Consider the following 19,733-nt stretch of genomic DNA (forward strand, 5'->3'; position numbering starts at 1 on the left):
TGCTGCGATAACGCCAATTCATTAAACAATATGCGTTCGACATACATGTCAAAATCGGAACTGAGTGCCTGAAGTTCATATAATCAAGCGAATTCGCGGTTCGATAAGTACGTACACTTGAGAGATGTAAACTTCAGAAGCAAATGTAAAATAAAATAATCGTTTGAAAATTCTCCCGTTCACAAATTTTGTTCTAGGTATCATAACAACCGTAAAAGGCCTGTCATTAAATTTACTATCACAATGCATGAATTGACCTTACATGACATTTCACAATCTTTTTACTTACAAATCAAATATATTGAATTCAATTGAATTCGGGAATTGTTTCATTCCATCAAAAATTTAATCAATACAAACAAATGATTGATAAGCCAAGGTAGTCCCACGTCAACCTTGCGGTTATATCATAGATATAACCCACCCATTTTTTCTTTCTTTCTTTATTAAAGAGATTTTCAGCCAAAGGCTGGTTCATCTCTAGATAAAATCCAGGCTTGTCGAAACAAGCTGAGACATGGCTTCTTTGGAATATCTATTCCAGTTTTTAATTTTTATTCTATTTCCATCACGGTCATCCTGTCCATTCTCAATGTAAACAAAAATTGTCTCATGATCAGTTATTTTGAATTTGGCCTGTGTAGAAGAATGGACAGTAGCAAAATTTGAATACACGTGATCTATTAGAGTTCTACTATATTTAGATATTCTAGTGGCTTCGTTAACATATTGTTTTAAGGTAAAGTAATGTGATAATTGTTTCAATTGATTCGAACTTCGGGCATTAAGCCAGTCAATGTTAAAATCACCAGCAATTATATTTAACTTACTGCAATCCACAATGCTTTCCCACCAGTTTTCCAAAATATCTAGAAAACGCTGGTCACTAGAACTGGGGGAATGATATATAATTCCATAATTTCCCATCTGCATGCCTCTTTCAACTGAAATAGCCAAGAACCAGTTATTTTCAACAGCTTCGTTTAAAAGAATGTTGAATTTGACTGATTCTATTGCATAAATTGCAACACCTCCAGTGTGTTTGGAGTGCGACAAGCAAAAAGCAACTTTATTGCCCGGAATTTTGTACTGATCATATGATTCTCCATCGATTATGTGAGTTTCAGAAAGAAAAACCATCTGAGGACGCATGTTTTCTACAAGATATCGCATTTCTGCGTAATTTGTAGAAAGCCCAGCTATATTCAGATAAATTATTGCTAACTTATTCACACATTTTTTTTTTTTTGAATTGCTATTTGGTTTGAAAAATGACGCTTTTTTTTCTTCTCCAGCAGTCTCCGATAGACAGGACACTGGGTGCTATAAGTTGGATGATTTTCATCCAAATTCAACTTCTGTTCATTATTAACTTTGATACAATTTATGCATTTCAATTTAGTTGATGAGCACTCAGATGTTTTATGTTTCTCATTACACCTTGAACATGTTTGTTCTTTCTTGCAATCTGTGCTCTTATGCCCAAATTCTCCACATTTAAAACAGCGCAAAACACTAAAGGCCTCAACCACGCTACATTTATCCCACCTGACACTTACTTTACTAGCAGTCATCAGGTTTCTGTAAGTATCATGGTCAACTTCAATTATCGTGTTGTATTTATTATACTTCAAGCGTGGATTTTCATATTCAACAACGACCTTGACATCCTTAATCGAAATGTTTTCATTTTGACTCTTTAAGTAGTCAATGAAAACATCAGAGGAATATCGATCACTTATCCCAATAATTTTTAATTTTGGTTTTATTGTCTTTGGAATAAAAGTACTAAACCCTTTTCTAAGATTGCTTTCAATTCCACTTTTCACTTGCTCAATATTATCCCCTGCTGCACACTCAACAATAATCGAGCCATCTTTACCGTTCCTGAAATTCTCTATTTTGTGTATTTTAGGATCTAATTTAGTCTTCAACATTTTTCTTGTATCATCATTTTTCTTGTCAGACTCTATTGGCTTTACCACAATGACTGGACGAGCCTTACGAGCCACGACATTAGCGAAACTTTCAATATTATTATTATTATTTCTAAACATTTTTTCTTTCAAATCATTATTTTTATTCGTTAACATAATTTTCTTGCTCGGAGTGTCCAAATTAGCACTAATTGAGCTCGGACTAACATGTCGCTTCCTGTTCATCACAGCTAAATTTCTGTCAACATTTATTTTTTCAGAGAATAAGCTTTTCATATTTTCCAACTTTTTGGCAACACTGCTCTCGAAGCATGTCAACTTCTCTTTGAAAAGCTCGTCGAAAGATCTGATAAGCTTATCTCGCTCATTCTCAAACGCGATGTTTATTTGCTCGGTGAAGCTTTCTCGGACATCAGAGAGCGAAAGTGAGATCTTTTCCATCTCCCTTTGCAATCCACCAACGTCTAAAGCATCACCTCGCACGCCACATTTCTGGTCCGACAAACATTCATCACAAATAAACTGAATGTTCGGATTCTCTGTTATCAGTTTCGCTGTTGCTTTTGTAAGCGAAGTACAGCGCCGATGAAATCGAACACCGCATTTACCTTTACAACAAAAAAACAATACAACGATACACAACACAGCACAAGCAGCTACGGTGGCTATCCTGAGCGATAGCGAGCCGTAGAGCCGTGATATAAATTTGATTTAAAAACGCACAACAATTATCAGCATGCACTCAATAAGTACTTATCCTGATAATATTTAAAATTCGCCGTCGGTGGAACAAATTTGTTCTAATTCCAGCCGTCTATTTCCCACAAAAAACACCTTAAATTCAGCACTATAAAGATACACAAACCACCATGTTCGCTAAAAAAAAAAGAGTTCCGTTACCACCGGGAAGACGCGCGATTGGGTCGAAATGGGTGTACAAACAAAAGAAGGATTCGACAGGACGCACTGTGCGTTTCAAGGCACGATTGGTTGCACAGGGGTACGCTCAACGATTCGGTGAAGATTTTAGTGAAGTGCACGCGCCAGTAGCTTTGCAACAGACATTCAGAGTTTTGCTCACTGTTGCAGGACATCAGGGACTCCAAGTGCGACACGTGGATGTCAAGAATGCGTTTTTGAACGGGATGTTGCGCGAAGATATTCATATGCGGCAACCCCAAGGCTACTCGGTTGCAGGTAAAGAAGATCTAGTGTGCAAGTTAAATAGAAGTCTATACGGACTTAAACAAGCAGCCAGAGTCTGGAACTCGACCGTTAAGGAGGTGTTGATTGGTCTCGGGTTCCAACAGTCCGAAGCAGATGCTTGTTTGTTTACAAAATGGAGCAGTAACAATTTGTGGATTTATTTACTGATTTATGTCGACGATATGATCATCGTTTGCAAAGACGGACAGCAGATTTCCAAGCTTGAAAAAGAGCTTCAGCAGCGTTTTGAGATTTCCTCTCTCGGAGAGGTGAGTCAATTTCTTGTCATCAAGGTGACGAAGAATCAACGTGGCATGTATTCAGAGGAGTTTTATAAACGAAATTGCGGAACGATTTGGTCTCGATGGTGCGAAGACGTCTAAGTATCCACTGGATCCCGGATATTTCAGGCAACAGGAAGGTGACGCATTGGCTGACAACGTACAATATCACAGTCTCGTTGGTGCGCTATTGTATATAGCAACGAATTCGAGACCGGATATAGCAGCAGCAATATCAATTCTCAGCAGAAGGACCAACCAGCCAGCGCAACGTGATTGGGTTGAATTGAAACGAGTGGTGCGCTATCTTGTGGCTACAGAGGATCATCAGCTAAGCTTGAGCAGTGACCGAACGAACGACCTCGTGTTGATCGGGTACAGCGATGCTGACTGGGCTGGAGACTCAACTGATCGGAAGTCTACCAGTGGTTTCTTATTCCAGATCGGCGAAGCGAGCGTAAGTTGGGGAAGTCGCAAGCAAGGTTGCGTAACAACATCAACGATGGAAGCGGAGTATGTTGCGCTTTCTGAAGCGGCACAGGAGGCAGTTTGGCTGCGAAGATTGTTGGCGGAGTTGGGACACGAGCAGAACCTACCCACAGTCATCGAAGAGGACAATCGAAGCTGCATTGACTTTGTATCGCTGGAGAGACAGAATAAGAGGAGTAAACATATCGATACGAAGTATTACCACGCCAAGGATCTCTGTTCTCGTGGAGAGATTCAGCTACGCTACTGTTCTACAGACAATATGGTGGCTGACGTTTTCACGAAGCCGCTAGGTCCAACAAAAATGCAGCAGTTTAGAGAGAAGTTAGGACTACGTTAGGAAGACGGTCGAGTGATCAGCGACGGTCCAGTGATCAGCGAGGAGGAGTGTCGGTGTGTTCAGCTAATGGGCGCTGATACACTGTCAAAACAACATCAGCCACGAGGGCTGAAAATATGAAGAGAGAGAGAGAAAGTTTCCGTACGTCAGTTCAAATTATATACCAGCAGAATAAAGACGTGTTTTTCACATTCGCTAGTGTATTTTTTTTCACGTTTCCACGCGGTTTGTTCCTCTGCGGTTGCTTTTCTCTGCTGTGGCCATTATCTTTCCACAATACTCGCCGCAGAAGAATGGCGTCGTTGAACACCGGAACAGGTATCTACAGGAAATTGAGGTTTTTTTTATGTACTTGCTACGGACGAGAAAAAAGATACTGGAGTGAAGTGATTGCCGCAGTAGCCTACATATTACAAATCTCTCGAATTCGGAGCTGATTTGAAGGAGTGTGGAGGCAACCAGTTAAACCATTGTTTGTTAGAGCTAATCAAATTTTCATTCCACTAGTAATGTCCAAAACTGTAAGACGTAGTTTCACTTTGTCATAGGTTATACCTAGAGAAATAACTGGAAATTTCGAAGCAATTTTTAAGGTCTATGCTGAACGATGCACGGTTGCCAAAGAAGTTCTGGGCTGAAAGGGTAAACACGGCAGTATACCTAATAAACCTTAGTCCTGAGCGGTCATCGGATGGAAAGACGCCGGAAGATGCGTGGATAGGAGAGAAACCTGGGCGTCACCTGAAGGTTTTCGGATCCGTGGCCATGATGCATGTACCAAACCAGGAAAAGAAGAAGCTGGACCTCAAATCAATAAAATGCGTGTTTGTCGTTTATGCTAAGGACACAAAAGGCTACAGATTGTTGAATCAAGTTCCTGAAAGAGGGCCAGAGTGGTGTGGAAACACTTGAACGATCAGAACCAGTCGAGTTTTCGGAGATAGAATTCTCGGACGGAACGTTTGATGAAGCGTATGGTACTTCGACGGTTGCAGAATGTAATATAGAGGCGGTTAGCTCACGGGATCCCGAATACCCTGACGACGATGATGCTATTGCGAATATCGAAGCACAAGTTAACGAAACGGGCAGTTCTGAAAGTGATATGAAGATGCGGACGAAGAGATCGTGTTCCCACCGCAACCAGATAGACCGGCTGAAACGCAGCTTGTGTTGAGACACAGCGGTCGGGCGCGCCAGCTACCAGGCAAGTATAAAGATTACACTACGTAAAGCGCGCATACTGGTCAAAATGTTTCCCTACAGTAGACGACAAGCACTACTAGATATACTGCGGCTCCGGATGCCGGACAGATGAACGATTCAACCACGTACGAGGTGATGAGTAGACCAGACCGCGAGTTGTGGATGACGGCTATGCGAAAGGAAATCTGCGGCACTCGAGATCAACCAGACTTGGGCGCTTAAAGATTTACCGATAGGCGGAAAAGCAGTTAAAAATAAATGGGTGTTCAAGGGATGTTCACGGCGTCCGGACATTGACTGCGACGAAGTTTATTTACCGGTGGTCCGTTTCTCGACTATAAGATTCCTGATGGCGTTGGCGACGATTTTTTTTGGAGATGAACCAAATGGGTGCGTTCACAGCTATTCTGCAGGGGAGAAAAGCTGAAGCTGATGTAAACCTTATGCGACAGCCAGGAGGATTTGTGAAGGACAGGATGAAGGTGTGTCGACTTCAGAAGGCGCTATATAGCTTGAAGCAAGCCAGCCGTTTTTGGAATCAACTGCTGGATGAGGCGATACGTGAATTCGGGTTTCAACAATCCGAGACAAACCATCCAGAAGTGTACTACAGGAAGCCGGAATGTTTGAATGCAGAACATCGATGGTGGGATGATCATTTGCAGTGACGTTCCAAGTCAGCTCAGACTGATTGTAATCACTGAATGTTGCAGTACCCGGAACAGCGTCGCTTAAACGGACCATTTTCCGCCCAAAAAGTTTTGAAGGTGTTGTCCAAGGTGACCGACTCCGGCAAAACGGTCGGCCGCTTCATTGCCGGCTATGCCACTATGTCCGGGGACCCACATGAGGACAGATTCGGCCGAGAACACCTGGTAAATGTCGACGAGTTTCTTGCTAGAAATAAGTGAGTTATTATTACCGCCTACACTGAAACTATCCACGCGGACCACCGGCAACCTCAAGTCGTTATTCCCAAATTAAAGCTGTTTAGCTATCGGTGGAAGATTTGAGTGTGTCACCTGCTGCAAGATTTCGTTCGTTAAAACAGTCAGGTATGTCTCCTTACCTCTGCTGATTTTAGCGAGGAAGCTCGCAGTTCTGTAGACTATTGCAGCGTCCACGAAAATGTCAAACGAAGGTTCTCCTATTTCGGCGCATACCGAGGCTGCTGGTGTTGATAATCGAGGCTGCAGACGAGGCTGCAGACCAGAGATAATCCGTAGTGCATTGTTGTAACACCGGTGAGATTTGGAGGTGGTTTTGAAGAGGTTCAACCGGGTGGCACAACTCTTCTTCATCTCGTCAAAATGGTGCTGGAAGTTCAGGTTGCAGTCGACCACCACTCCCAGGATTCTCAACGTTTTACGGCTAGGAATGCGGTCGTTGTAGATTTTGACTCTCGAATTGCATCCTTGGTGTTTGTGGCTGCATACCACCATGTGACCACTCTTTTGAGCCGAGAGATGAAAACCTCGTTCGACAGCCCATTTATTGATAGCATTGGCAGCTGCCGGATCTTGATGCGTGGCGCCCTGTGCGTGTACCCCACCACTACCAAAAGGATGTCGTCCGCATACGTGAACAAGAATACTTCCTTCGGTAGTACCCGGAACAGGCTGTTCATTGCTATCAGGAAGAGGGTGACGGCAAAGACCGAACCTTGAGGTACAACCGGTTTATTTATGAAGGCGTCTGGAGCTGGCGTTCCAAACTTTCACCTCAGAGGTCCGGTTTGTCGCGAAATTTTTCACAAAGTGCAGCAGATTGCCGTCTACCTCACAGTCAGCCAGTGTTTTAAGCACTAGTGGAATCCAGGTTCGGTTGTACACCTTCTCTAGATCGAGGGCTACAATCTCCAGATGCTGTCGATGCTCCAGCTACCACCTCTCCAAGGGATGCGAAATGCGTGTTTGTGCCCATCCCCAGTCGAAAGTCAAATTGTCGACAGTCCAACTTCCTGTTTTCGGTCAGGTAGCTGACGAGCCGTTTTTTCATTCCACTACTAATGTCCAAACCTATAAGACGTAGTTTCACTTTGCTATAAATATCAATGAAGCAGCGACAAGCAGTGGTCGATCTGTGGTTGTGTCGACCTTGAGTCGGTGGAGGCAAAATAGGTAGAATAAAGTGCGCTACACAAACAATGTCCCGTCATCGTGAAGTCCAAGTAAAGTGCGCTACACATACAGCGTCACCGTCACCGTCCCGTCAACGTTGACTTCACGGTGACATCGCACACTGCACACTTTTTTTCAGCCGATAGTTTGGTCGGGTTGGGTTGCTAAAGCGTACACCGAGCCTACCATTCTCAGCGATTCGCACGGCATGGATGTCGGATGCCAAAATAGAGCGAATTGAACTATCGGCCGATAAACAATCGTCGTGTGTGCGTAGATCGATGCTAGCCATTACTGATTAAACGGACGGCCGATAGTTGACCGACCGAATAGTTTGAATGTAATCGAGAAGCCTATAAAACTTTTTCATCAGCCGGTACTGAATCGGTGTAGTGTGCGCATATGCATATCGGTCCATACTGATCAAGGCGTCCGACCAATCTGTCGGCCGACAAAAGTCTGCAGTCTACAGGGGCTCTTAGGAGGTCTGCCTTCAGAGACAGGGAGGAGATTAAAGCCTCCTCAAGCCAAAAAGAAGAAGAAAATCCAGGTGTTCGGCTAACGGGCGTTGATACACTGTCAAAATAACCTCAGCCATAAGGGAGTATGAAGAAACTTTTTTTTTGTTCTTTCACGTGCTCTTATATTCCTGTTGAATAAAAACGTGTGTTTTAACATCGCTGGTTTATTTTTCACGTATCCCACGTGGTTTGTTCCCCTATGGTTGTTTTTTCTCTGCTTTGGTCATTTTCTTTCCACAAGCTCACTGTGAAAACAGAACTTTCATAGATTTTGGTGTTTTTTTTAAATCTTATAAATAAAAATATTTTTTTTCAATTGGACTGATTCCCATATGGCTTTTATTGAGATTTACGTACATGAATTAACCTATATCTATTTTAATGATATCACATGTATTTAAGAAAGATAAAAACTTCACCATATACAAATACCTCTTGAAATTATCCACTAAATGAAAATCATAAGCAATTATGACAAGCTTCAGGAAAATGGCCCTAATATTGATATATTTACAGATACGATGTTACCAGTATAGTCACTTTAAAAGATATGAGTTATAAAATTTGAGCACTAGCTACAATGTATTGTAAGTTGTATTAATTAGTATATTCAATATTTAAAATCAGTACAATAATCTATCTAGTTGTTGCTCATTAAAAAATTCATCACATGCGCAAATAGTTTATAACATTTCCAATTCTCTTCTTACTAGACACTCCAGATGACTGCCGGTATTCCACTTTAGAATTTTCGCATCGAATGTAATGGATCGTTCAATTATCACGTTGACTAGCTCATCGTAACATCTATATCCTTCGCGTGGACATGCGTATCCATTCTCTTTCAAACATAGCATTGGGCAGACATCATTTTTTCCATCTCCGATATAGAAAATTTTCTCATATTCTATATTCGTTTCGTTATATTGTTTGTTCAAAAAATGTTCTAAAATCTTCCCTTTACAAAGATTCCTAGAGCTAAGGGTACATTCTTTTTGATGATGGAAAGGATGTACTTCTAGCAAACCGTTACTATTGAATTTTGCTGGATTTGTGAATGTGGAGTGAATATATCTCCCAATGTCATTGAAATCGTTCCATATCTTGATGAATTCCGAGTTCGAGTCACTTATAATAATAACATGGAAATTATTTGTAGCTAACATCTCAATGCAAGATTTCATTCCGGGTACCTCGGGTATGGAGCGAATTGCTGTCACAATATCGGAAGCAGAAACTCCAGAAAGATACAGCATTCTTAAGATACGTTGCATATAAGGAATCCATCCACATGTTTTCAAAATGTTTCTAATTTCTGGCGTGATCAGACGTTGATCCAGAAGATTTCGTACCACGATATCGGTATTATATTCGCATATGGTGTGGTCAAAATCGAACACAGCCAAATTTTTCAGCAGATGACCATCTGGTGAGATCATACTATTCTAGAAAATAAAGATTTGTTGATTTCAATTAGTTATCAATTAATTAAATTACTCATGAGGTACATCATGAAAACAAAAACCCTGGAAGATGATTGTTTGAGTTTAGTTTATAGATACATAGTTTTAGAGATTCTGAATGCAACATTTTCTCATTTTGTTACAGCACGGTTATCATTTTTAAGAATTCGTGTAGATTGCATTCATGGTTGAACGTATTATAAGTTCCAATATTTTATCGCATAAATTCAGTTTGCTTTCCAAAACATTCTTCAGCTGCAATGCAAACTAACAAAGCTCGAAATTAGGTTGTTTACAATGTACTCGATACTCTGTAGAAAAATCGTATTCCTGCTTACAGTAGAGAGAGTGCACTGATCATTTTAACAAATATATTATTTTTGGATGCTTGTTTACACTTATGAGTTTGACCTCAATCTGACGTCAGTGTCGGCATATTTACGTCTCAGTATCGAACGATGGCGATTGAAAGGGGTGAATGCGTATTCAATAACGACATAGCCTGGATATAATAAATGTTCGATATTCATAACTCAGCAACTTGAAGGAAAATCATAGATAAAAGTTTCATGATATGGATTACCGAAAGAAAAGCTTTCGTAGTTGCAATAAATTCCATAACAATGTGCCGACCGGAAAAAAAACAAGTAGAAAACTTTATTATACATATAGATTGGATGATTGGAAACTTGTTTGAAACATTCGTTTGCATGTAAGCCTTGCCCATGAAAGTGACACGTATCGATGAAACATAAACAAAATTAGATTCTTATCCAGGTATTAATCAAATTTAAGTTGCACCATTGTCCTTTAACTAACGATATCAATAACTTTCGAAACAATACAAAACGTTTATTTGCTAGAATACACCTTTACACCTACAATCATCAATGGAGTTCCTTGGTTTTGCCGCTTGAGTTTTTTTTCCGCAGAGTAACTGTTAAAGTATTACAATCACTTCGATAATTCACAAAAATTGATAACGTCCGAAGTATTTGTCGAGCGCGAACGGTTTGAAATGTAAAAAATATAGCTATAATGGGCACCTTACACGATCAAACTGATTGACAATAAGTGTCTTCAATATCGTGACAGCTAGGCTTTCGACATCCGATCTAACCTCAATCAATATTTTTCCACCTTACACGGTCAATATCGCCCTCACACCGAGACAACGAAAATATCCGCGATGGCTAGTGGTGACATTCGAGTTTGGGATCCAAACTATTCTCCATCAGATTAGAAGGCTAAAAGGAAATTTTCAATTGGTAAAATTTCAATGAAAATATCTACTTGGTATTATTTAATTAGTTGAAGCACGTAGTCCTAACTCTAACTTAACCTATTTTCTATGAATTTTCAGATATTCCTACTAAACTTTATTATTATTATATAACGTCAGTTTCAGATACAATTTTTGTATGGGATTTTCTCACCACTTGCAGAAAAAAAGTGATTTGCATTCACGTAGAATACTAATTTGATTTGGAAAAGTTAATTTTCATTCATAATTTACACTTTAAAACTCGTTTTTCCTTCTCAAAAACACATCATAATACTCGCTTCACAAATACAGACTGATCCTTTCAGTTTCAGGGATGCCAAATTATTTTAGATTGTGAAAACATATGCAAATTATATTATCTGCAAACAAATGTTTTTATTCGATAAATAAGACTATGACAGTAGAACCCCGATCATCTGTATCTGTATCTGTACCCCGATTATCTGTATCTGTATCTATTTCTGTATCGATAAAACATAGTTTCTATGTTTCAAAATCATCCCGACTATTCACGGATAATCGGGATTCTACTGTAACTTGAATTAACACGTGATGTTTTTTCACCTGTGATTTTCCCAGATCTTCTCATTCTCCAAATTTTATAGCGGAGTGTGAAGAAACACACAACTTAGACTAAAGTGGCTGCCCCGCTCGCTAGCGCAAAGAATGACCGAGTTCAATGTTAAAAACATTCCCAAGACGTTGTTAATTTTCATTCACTCTCTCACCATCACATTGTCAGTTACCTTGAGGTTTTGATTTGTATCGCGAAAAGTACTGTATTTTGCTATTTTAGGTACAGTAATTTACATTTAATGCGACATTTTTCTAATTGGACAGACCTGTATGCGACACGTTTAGTTAGACATTTTTGTAAACATCGAGTTCGGGCCCAAATTATGGCCCCATATTGACATTCGCCGCCAGACGTCGACGCTGTACCACTCTCATCTTCAATGTCCAATTACAGGTCAAATCGCCTCCAATGCGACACTGAGTGGTTCTCCGGCATGTCGCATTAAATGTAAATTACTATATCAGTTTTCTAAACCAAAAGCTTTCATTTATGATTCCTACAATTTCAGAAGTTTATAAATTTTAATTGCAATCGCAAAAAAGACTAACAAACATTAAATGTCCGCTTGCAAATCTGGCAACTCAGTCTGGAAGTCCGTGAGGTAAAACGTCAACATCATGCATCCATATGAAATGTCGGACCTTACACGGTCAAATTTATTGACAATATGATGACATTTGATAGCATAATGACAGCTGAACATGGCCGACAACGCAGAAATCCGGATTTTCTGATTTTCGAGCATCAATATCGTGACATTTCATATGGATGCATGATGATGACGTTTTACCTCACGGACTTCCAGACTGAGTTGCCAGATTTGCAAGCGGACATTTAATGTTTGTTAGTCTTTTTTGCGATTGCAATTAAAATTTATAAACTTCTGAAATTGTAGGAATCATAAATGAAAGCTTTTGGTTTGGAAAACTGATACAGTAATTTACATTTAATGCGACAAGCCGAGGAATCACTCAGTGTCGCATTGGAGGCGATTTGACCTGTAATTGGACATTGAAGATCAGTAGCAGCAGGATATCGCAAGCAAGCAGATATTGTATTTCTCCCGCTGCGAATAATCGTTGATTACGTCTCACTGTGTGTATAATTGTGCGTGTAAGTTTCACGGGGCGCCGCGCAGGTCGTGGAAGTGAACTTTACCGCTTTTATTTCGTGTCCGTACGGTCCGTACTGTCCGTCGTGAAAATTGTGTGTACCGATAGCATTGTATACTTTTGTTGACGTTTGTTGAGCCACTAGCGCTGGTGCGGCTACATCGCCGTACACAAGTGTTCGAACGTTTTGTTCGCGTTAATTTTGTTTTGTGGACAATTTATCAATTGTTTTTTTTAATTGTTCAACCGCCGGGAAATAAAACGCGAGTGAGGTGAGAAGCCGCGTCGGTGACGTCATTGGGGTAGGGATTCCTCCGTAGCGTGTTTTTTGTGCGTCGTAAAAATTCACTGTTATTGGATAAGCGGCTGCTGAACCGCCGTAATGGCGGGTGTCCCCGGCCCCGCACCTAGTGTGTGGGGCCTCAATGGCGGGATAAATCAGCTTTTCGGGGTAGCTTTTCGGGTGCGACTTTACCAACATACATGGACCCCGGCGGTAATCACGGAGAACTGATGGTGCTACGAATCACTGGCGTGGACAACGACGGCAAAGATAAGGTGCTCCCTACCGCACCATTCATGATTCGCAAGCCAATAGAGGACTGGGCTGGAAAAATTGAAGGTGCATTCCCCGAAGGTGGCAGTGCGGCATACGCACTAAAGGTACGTGACAAGAAACAGGCAGAGAGACTTCTGGAATTGACCAATCTAGCGGACGGAACAAAAGTGAGGGTTACGTACCACCAGTACCTCAATTTTTCTAAGTGCGTCGTAAGTTGCGGGCAGACAGTCAACATGTCCGAGGAGCAAATTGTGAGCTACCTCCAGGATCAAAAGGTTACAGCGGCGAGAAGAATAAAGCGACGAACTGGTCCGACCACTTTCGAGAATACTCCGACGATAATACTGACTGTAAGCGGTACCCAAATCAAAAGGTTACAGCGGCGAGGAGAATAAAGCGACGAACTGGTCCGACCACTTTCGAGAATACTCCGACGATAATACTGACTGTAAGCGGTAACCCAAACTCCCGAATTCATTGATTTTGGATATCTGCGTATCAGAACGAGACCCTACTATCCGTTGCCCATGCAATGCTTCAAATGCTGGGCGTTCGGTCATACTAAACTAAAATGCAGGCAAGACACACCAACATGTGGGAATTGTTCAGAAAAACACGTGATTCCGGCGGAGGGTCCCAAATGCGAACGGTCATTATTCTGTATAAAGTGTGGATCGAATGAACACAGTCTAGCATCCCGTTCCTGTCCTGAATATCGGAAAGAAAACAGCATTCAGAGATTAAAAGTAGACCGCGACGTCGATTACAGGGCCGCACGAATAATTTTCGAGGCAGAAAATGGTCGATCAAAAAGATACGCCGGTGTCACTAGAGAGGTAAGTGATCAAGGCCAATCATCGACTACGGGGATTGCCTCGGACAAAAAATACAATGATCTAGTAAAAAAAATAGCGGAGAAGGACCTCATCATCGCGAACATGGCCGCTTCAATTGAATCGCAGCGCACCGAGGCTGCCCAAAATGCAGCGACCATTAAGTCGTTGGTTGAAAGAGTAGATCAGATGGCCAACATTTTAGCGGCCATGGAACAGCGATCGATCCTGAGAGAGGGAGCAAATGCATCTCAACAAGAAGAGATTATCGTAGCTAGATCATTGTTGACCCGCACCAGTACCACTAATGCATCCGGAGCAACACGGCCCGTCCAAACAACTCCTCCGTCTTCGATGAACACACCGATCCCCTCTCCACCGACCAAAACACATTCAACAAATGAAACGGTCTCGGAAGAAGCAGAAAATGCAGCTGTCCACAACGATTTCATCTATTATCGATTCGGTTCAGACACCGATTCCGACGATCAAACGGCAACATTTAAGGACATCACCTCGCCGCCCACGCCAGTATATCGTTCTTCCAAACAAAAATTAACGTAGTCGCACCCGCCACGCCTTCGAAAAAACGAAAACCAGACTCCCAGCTCACTCAACCGCCAAAGGACATCCGCAAAAGACAGTTGGCCACAGACCAGCAGCCCACGTCGCCACCAGACACCAGTCGGTCGAACCAGCGACCAGCTACCCCCTGGCATCCGACAGAACCGAATAATTAAAAATGTATCCCACAATGCCTCACCTGAACCAACACACATCCACACATGTCGCTCCACACCACACTACTAGTCAGCTCTCCGGAAGGGATAGTCGGGGCCCCGCCGATGCGGCCGCTACAGCCCAACCGGAATCGTCGGACAACCTCCGGCATCCCATGCCGCGATCTGAGGATGATACGAGTAGCAGCGCCTTGGGTATACAGGGCCCCAGTAGTGCGGACGTTACACCCCCACCGGAACTACTGGACCACCTCTGCAGCTCAAGGACGAAGAACCAGATAAACGATGCAGAAAATTGGAACTCCGCGACAGCCCTCTGCAGCCGGGGCACCGTTAGTGCGGACGTTACAACCCCACCGGTACTGACGGATAATCCCCGGCGCCGGGGAAAAGTGGCTTCCGTTGTACGAGAAATCGGGACGCACAAGGGCAGAAATGCTCGTTCCCTGATGGACCACGCGGGAGTAAAAAGATATGTGACAAGGGCGACAACGCCCGTTCCCTGAAGGACCACGTGGGAGTCGTATATGATCTCGGGACGCACAAGGGCGGAAACGCTTGTTCCCCGACGGACGGGATTTCTACGTCGTGCAACTGCATCGTTGAGACAGGGCCTGCTGTCATTGCTGTCGCCGAAGAACCAACCACCATAGTCGATTGCCCTAAAAAAGCCGAATTATTTTTTCCTTCCGTCGGGTTATGCGGGCGGCTTTCGGTCGGAACCATTCCACCCGGCCGCTGCCTCCCTCTGTCTCGTTCGGCATTACCATCCACAACAACCTCCGCCAAGGGCCATGCCGCTGATTTTTTTTTCCACCGTCGGGTCGGGGGGTCGGTCACTGGGAGATATCCGTCCTTACCCCTCTCGTTTGGCAACTCAGAGCGCAGGTGTTCCGTCCATGCCCGTCGAAGCACAATCCAATGCTGCTATCTACGACACATGGAGACATAGACTTGGAGACTTTCTACCAGCTATAGCCGGGTCCTCCGGTCCCCTGTCAACAACGTCATCTTCACCTCCGTTGAGTTCCAGGGTATTTCCGAACACCCAGGGTGCTCCATCGAGTCTGGTCTCTGACAACAGTTTGATTTCACCGAGTAACCACCACGTCATCAACCGCCAGCGAGGTCCAACAGTCACCAGATCAACAAACCTGGCCCTGCAGTGGAATGTCAATGGTCTGTATAACAACCTTGGAGAGCTGGAGATCCTAGACCGGGAACTGTGTCCTTTAGTCATCGCTCTTCAAGAAATAAACAGAATGCCTCCAACGAACGTCCAGAAGATCCTCGGCGGTAAATACCAATGGTACACAAAGCTGGGCTCCGTATTACAACATTCCGTGGCTTTGGGCGTCAAGAAGAGCATCCCCCATAAGCGCAAGCAGATCAACACCGACCTACCGATAATTGCGGTCAGAATAGAATCTCCAATTCCGGTAGTTATTGTCTCCGTTTACCTACCATGTGGCAAGATCCCGGATTTGAGACGCAAACTGCTAGAGGTGCTTGAGAGCTTGGAGGATCCTAAAATCGTTCTGGGGGACTTCAACGCTCACCACCACAACTGGGGGATGCAAGCAACGGACGTAAGGGGAAACATCATCGCTGATTTTTTCGAATCGTTGGAGCTCTCGGTCCTGAATGACGGTACCGACACCTTCTGTCGAAGTCGTAGCAGTTCAGCCATCGACATTTCCGCAGCCAGTATTGATTTGGTAGGTAAACTGGGGTGGAATAAAGCAGACGACCTACACGGAAGTGACCATTATCCGATTTCAATTATCCTCAACGCACCGCCGCCTCAATCCACCCGAAGATCAAAGTGGATTTTCGACAAAGCTGACTGGGATTTCTACAGGGCTTCCTCCAGCCACCTGATCGCCCGAGACAACCCGACCTCCATGCAGAAGCTCAACGAAATCATCACCGAGGTAGCAGAATCCGCCATCCCTAAAACAAAGCCCAACCCTGGAAAGAGAGCGCTGCACTGGTGGTCTGAGGACATCAAAAAAGAAATCAAGAAACGGAGGAAGTTCCTGCGTGCGACAAAACGAATCCGGCACGATGGTCCGGAGAAAGAAACGGCAATGAACAGATACCGAGCACATAAGGGTGAGGCGAATAGTGAGACGGGCCAAACTAGACAGCTGGACCGGCTTCCTGGAATCCATCAACTAAAGTCAGTCCTCTGCGGACCTATGGAGACGTGTTAACGCGCTGAATGGGAAAAGGAGATTCCAAACCCCTATCCTGCAAGCGAATGGCACGACCTACAGCGATCCAGTCGACACCGCGAACATGTTAGGGGAATATTTTGCTGAACTGTCCTCGATTTCGGGATACGATTCCGAGTTCATCCGACAACAAAAAGCGGACACGAACTCAGTCGATCGATTCGTGGTTCCGAATGATCGGGTTGGAAAACCGTTCAACAAACCCTTCTCCGTAGAAGAACTCGTCGTCGCTCTGCGCTCCACCAAAGGGGAGTCCACTGGTCCCGATCACATCGGTTATAAGATGATCAAGCAGCTGTCCCCGTTAGGTCAAACCACTCTCCTCGACATTTTTAATGATCTCTGGTTGAAGCACGACTTCCCAGCGGTATGGAGACATAGTATTGTGATCCCCATCCCCAAAGTCGGCCAGAACAGCTGCTCCGTGAAAGGATACCGACCAATATCCTTGACCTCCTGTACGTCCAAGACCCTAGAGAGGATGGCGAACCGACGGCTCGTCACCTACCTGACCGAAAACAAGAAGTTGGACTGCCGACAGTTTGCCTTTCGACCGGGGATGGGCACAAACACGTATTTCGCATCCCTTGGAGAGGTGGTAGCTGAGGCCAGAAAAAATCGACAGCATCTGGAGATGGTAGCCCTGGATCTAGAGAAGGCGTACAACTTAACCTGGATCCCATTAGTTCTTAAAACACTGGCTGACTGGGGGGTAGACGGCAATCTGCTGCACTTTGTTCAAAACTTCGCGACAAACCGGACCTTTGAGGTAAAAGTCGGGAACACCAGCTCCAGGCGCTTTCATGAAGAAACTGGTGTACCTCAAGGTTCCGTCTTAGCCGTCACCCTCTTCCTGATAGCGATGAACAGCCTGTTCCGGGTTATACCGAAGGGAGTATGCGTATTCACGTATGCGGACGACATCCTTTTGGTAATGGTGGGGAACACGCACAGGGCACCACGCATCAAGATCCAGGCAGCTACCAATGCTATCGGTAAATGGGCTGTCGAACGAGGTTTTCGACTTTCGGCGCAAAAGAGTGGTCACATGGTGGTATGCAGTCACAAACACCAAGGTTGCAATTCGGGAGTCAAAATCTACAACGACCGCATTCCCCGCCGTAGAACGTTGAGAATCCTGGGAGTGGTGGTCGATTGCAACCTGAACTTCCAGCACCATTTCGACGAGGTGAAGAAAAGCTGTGCCACCCGGTTAAAACTCCTAAAAACCATCTCCAAACCTCACCGGAGTAACAACCGAACGATCCGTTTACGGGTGGCCAAAGCCATCATCAATAGCCGCCTCACCTACGGTCTCGAAGTGACATGACTGGCCAGAGATAAACTCCTAAAAACTCTATCACCGATTTACAACAATGCACTACGGATTATCTCTGGTCTGCTACCATCAACACCAGCAGCGTCGGTATGCGCCGAAATAGGAGAACCTCCGTTTGACATTTTTGTGGACGCGGCGATAGTTTCCAGAACTGCGAGCTTTCTCGCTAAAACCAGCGGAGGTAAGGAGACACACCTGACTGTTTTAACGAACGAAATCTTGCAGCAGGTGACACACTCAAACCTCCCATCGATAGCTAAACAGCTTTGGTTTGGGACTAACGACTGGAGGTTGCCGGTGGTCCAAGTGGATAATACAATCAGGAACAACTTTCGAGCTGGGGCAAGCTCTGTGGGTCTGGAGCAAACCTTTGTCGAACTTGTCTCAAGAAAATATCACAATTATGAAATTCGCAACACGGACGGTTCCAAAGGGATGCAAGGAGTTGGTTTCGGGGTAAGCGGTCATAATAACTCTCTTATTTCCAGCAAGAAGCTCGTCGACATTTGCCAGGTTTTCTCGGCCGAAGCTGCCGGAATATTTGAAGCTGCCACTATACCGTCAAGCAAATCGATCCTGATAGTTACCGACTCGGCTAGCGTCATCGATGCCGTTGGCGCGGCTATAACTAGGCACCCATGGATACAAGCTATCAGGAGGTATCTGCTGCCGGATACAGTCCTCATGTGGGTCCCCGGACATAGTGGCATAGCCGGCAATGAAGCGGCCGACCGTTTTGCTGGAATCGGTCACCTTGGACAACTTTTGACGCGCAAAGTACCGCTAGACGACATCAGACTATGGATCGCCAACACATTCGAAACTTTTTGGGCGGAAAAATGGTCCGTTGAAGCGACGTTGTTCCTCCGGAGAATCAAAGGATCCATCGCCAGATTCGAAGACGTCAAAACGATGAGAGAGCAACGAATCTTATCCAGGTTAAGAACCGGCCACTGCAACATGTCACACAACTTCAACAGAGGACCCTTTCATCCCCTTTGTGACTTGTGCGAGGTTCGCAATTCAGTCGAACACATCCTCTGTATTTGCCCAAAGTATGAGAACCTCCGGAACTCACACGGGATCAGCGGGAGCATTCGAGATGTGCTTGGCGACGACCCTTCACAAACTACTGCACTGCTCTGTTTTTTGAAAGATGCCGATCTGTACTTTAAAATTTGACCAAAAAACTTGTGATTAAATCGAAGATCCTTGTTCCTTCCCCTTCGCGATAAGGGGAACAAGAACAGTCGGCATCTTCGAGTGGCGCGGATTCCCCATCTGTGGCCTGGGGCCATGGCAAGCGGACATCCTCGTCAAACCAGGGGGAAAAAAAGCTCAAATGCGTAGAAATTCTTATGACGAAATCTGTTCTTGTTTTATTGTTTTATTGTTAATTGCTTGTCCGTATGTGCATGTAAAATGGATAGTAAGCGCACTTTGCGGCATGGTTTCGGCCGTTTTTACTGAGACGAACCAGCCCAG

The 19,733-nt window shown here is 44.0% G+C and overlaps 1 protein-coding gene across 12 annotated transcripts in view; it reads right to left on the reverse strand.

Moving 5' to 3' along the window:
• Nucleotides 1–11,103, reverse strand: part of LOC129777175 (pyridoxal phosphate phosphatase PHOSPHO2-like) — a 108,650-nt gene extending 97,547 nt beyond the window's left edge. For 9 of the 12 annotated variants that reach the window (XR_008743210.1, XR_008743209.1, XR_008743211.1 and 6 more), the window contains exon 1: nt 10,446–10,608. Coding sequence is in view for 3 of the 12 variants with exons in the window: in XM_055783283.1 (XP_055639258.1) it covers nt 8,784–9,545; nt 11,000–11,026 (789 nt within the window). In the remaining 9 variants the exon portion in view is untranslated. Of the gene's footprint in view, nt 1–8,411; nt 9,546–10,445; nt 10,609–10,999 lie in introns of those variants that run through there. The other 3 variants (XM_055783283.1, XM_055783285.1, XM_055783284.1) reach the window with 3 other exon arrangements.
• Nucleotides 11,104–19,733: the final 8,630 nt, after the last annotated feature.

This window comes from Toxorhynchites rutilus, chromosome 3 (assembly GCF_029784135.1).
Source record: "Toxorhynchites rutilus septentrionalis strain SRP chromosome 3, ASM2978413v1, whole genome shotgun sequence".
Taxonomy (NCBI): domain Eukaryota; kingdom Metazoa; phylum Arthropoda; class Insecta; order Diptera; family Culicidae; genus Toxorhynchites; species Toxorhynchites rutilus.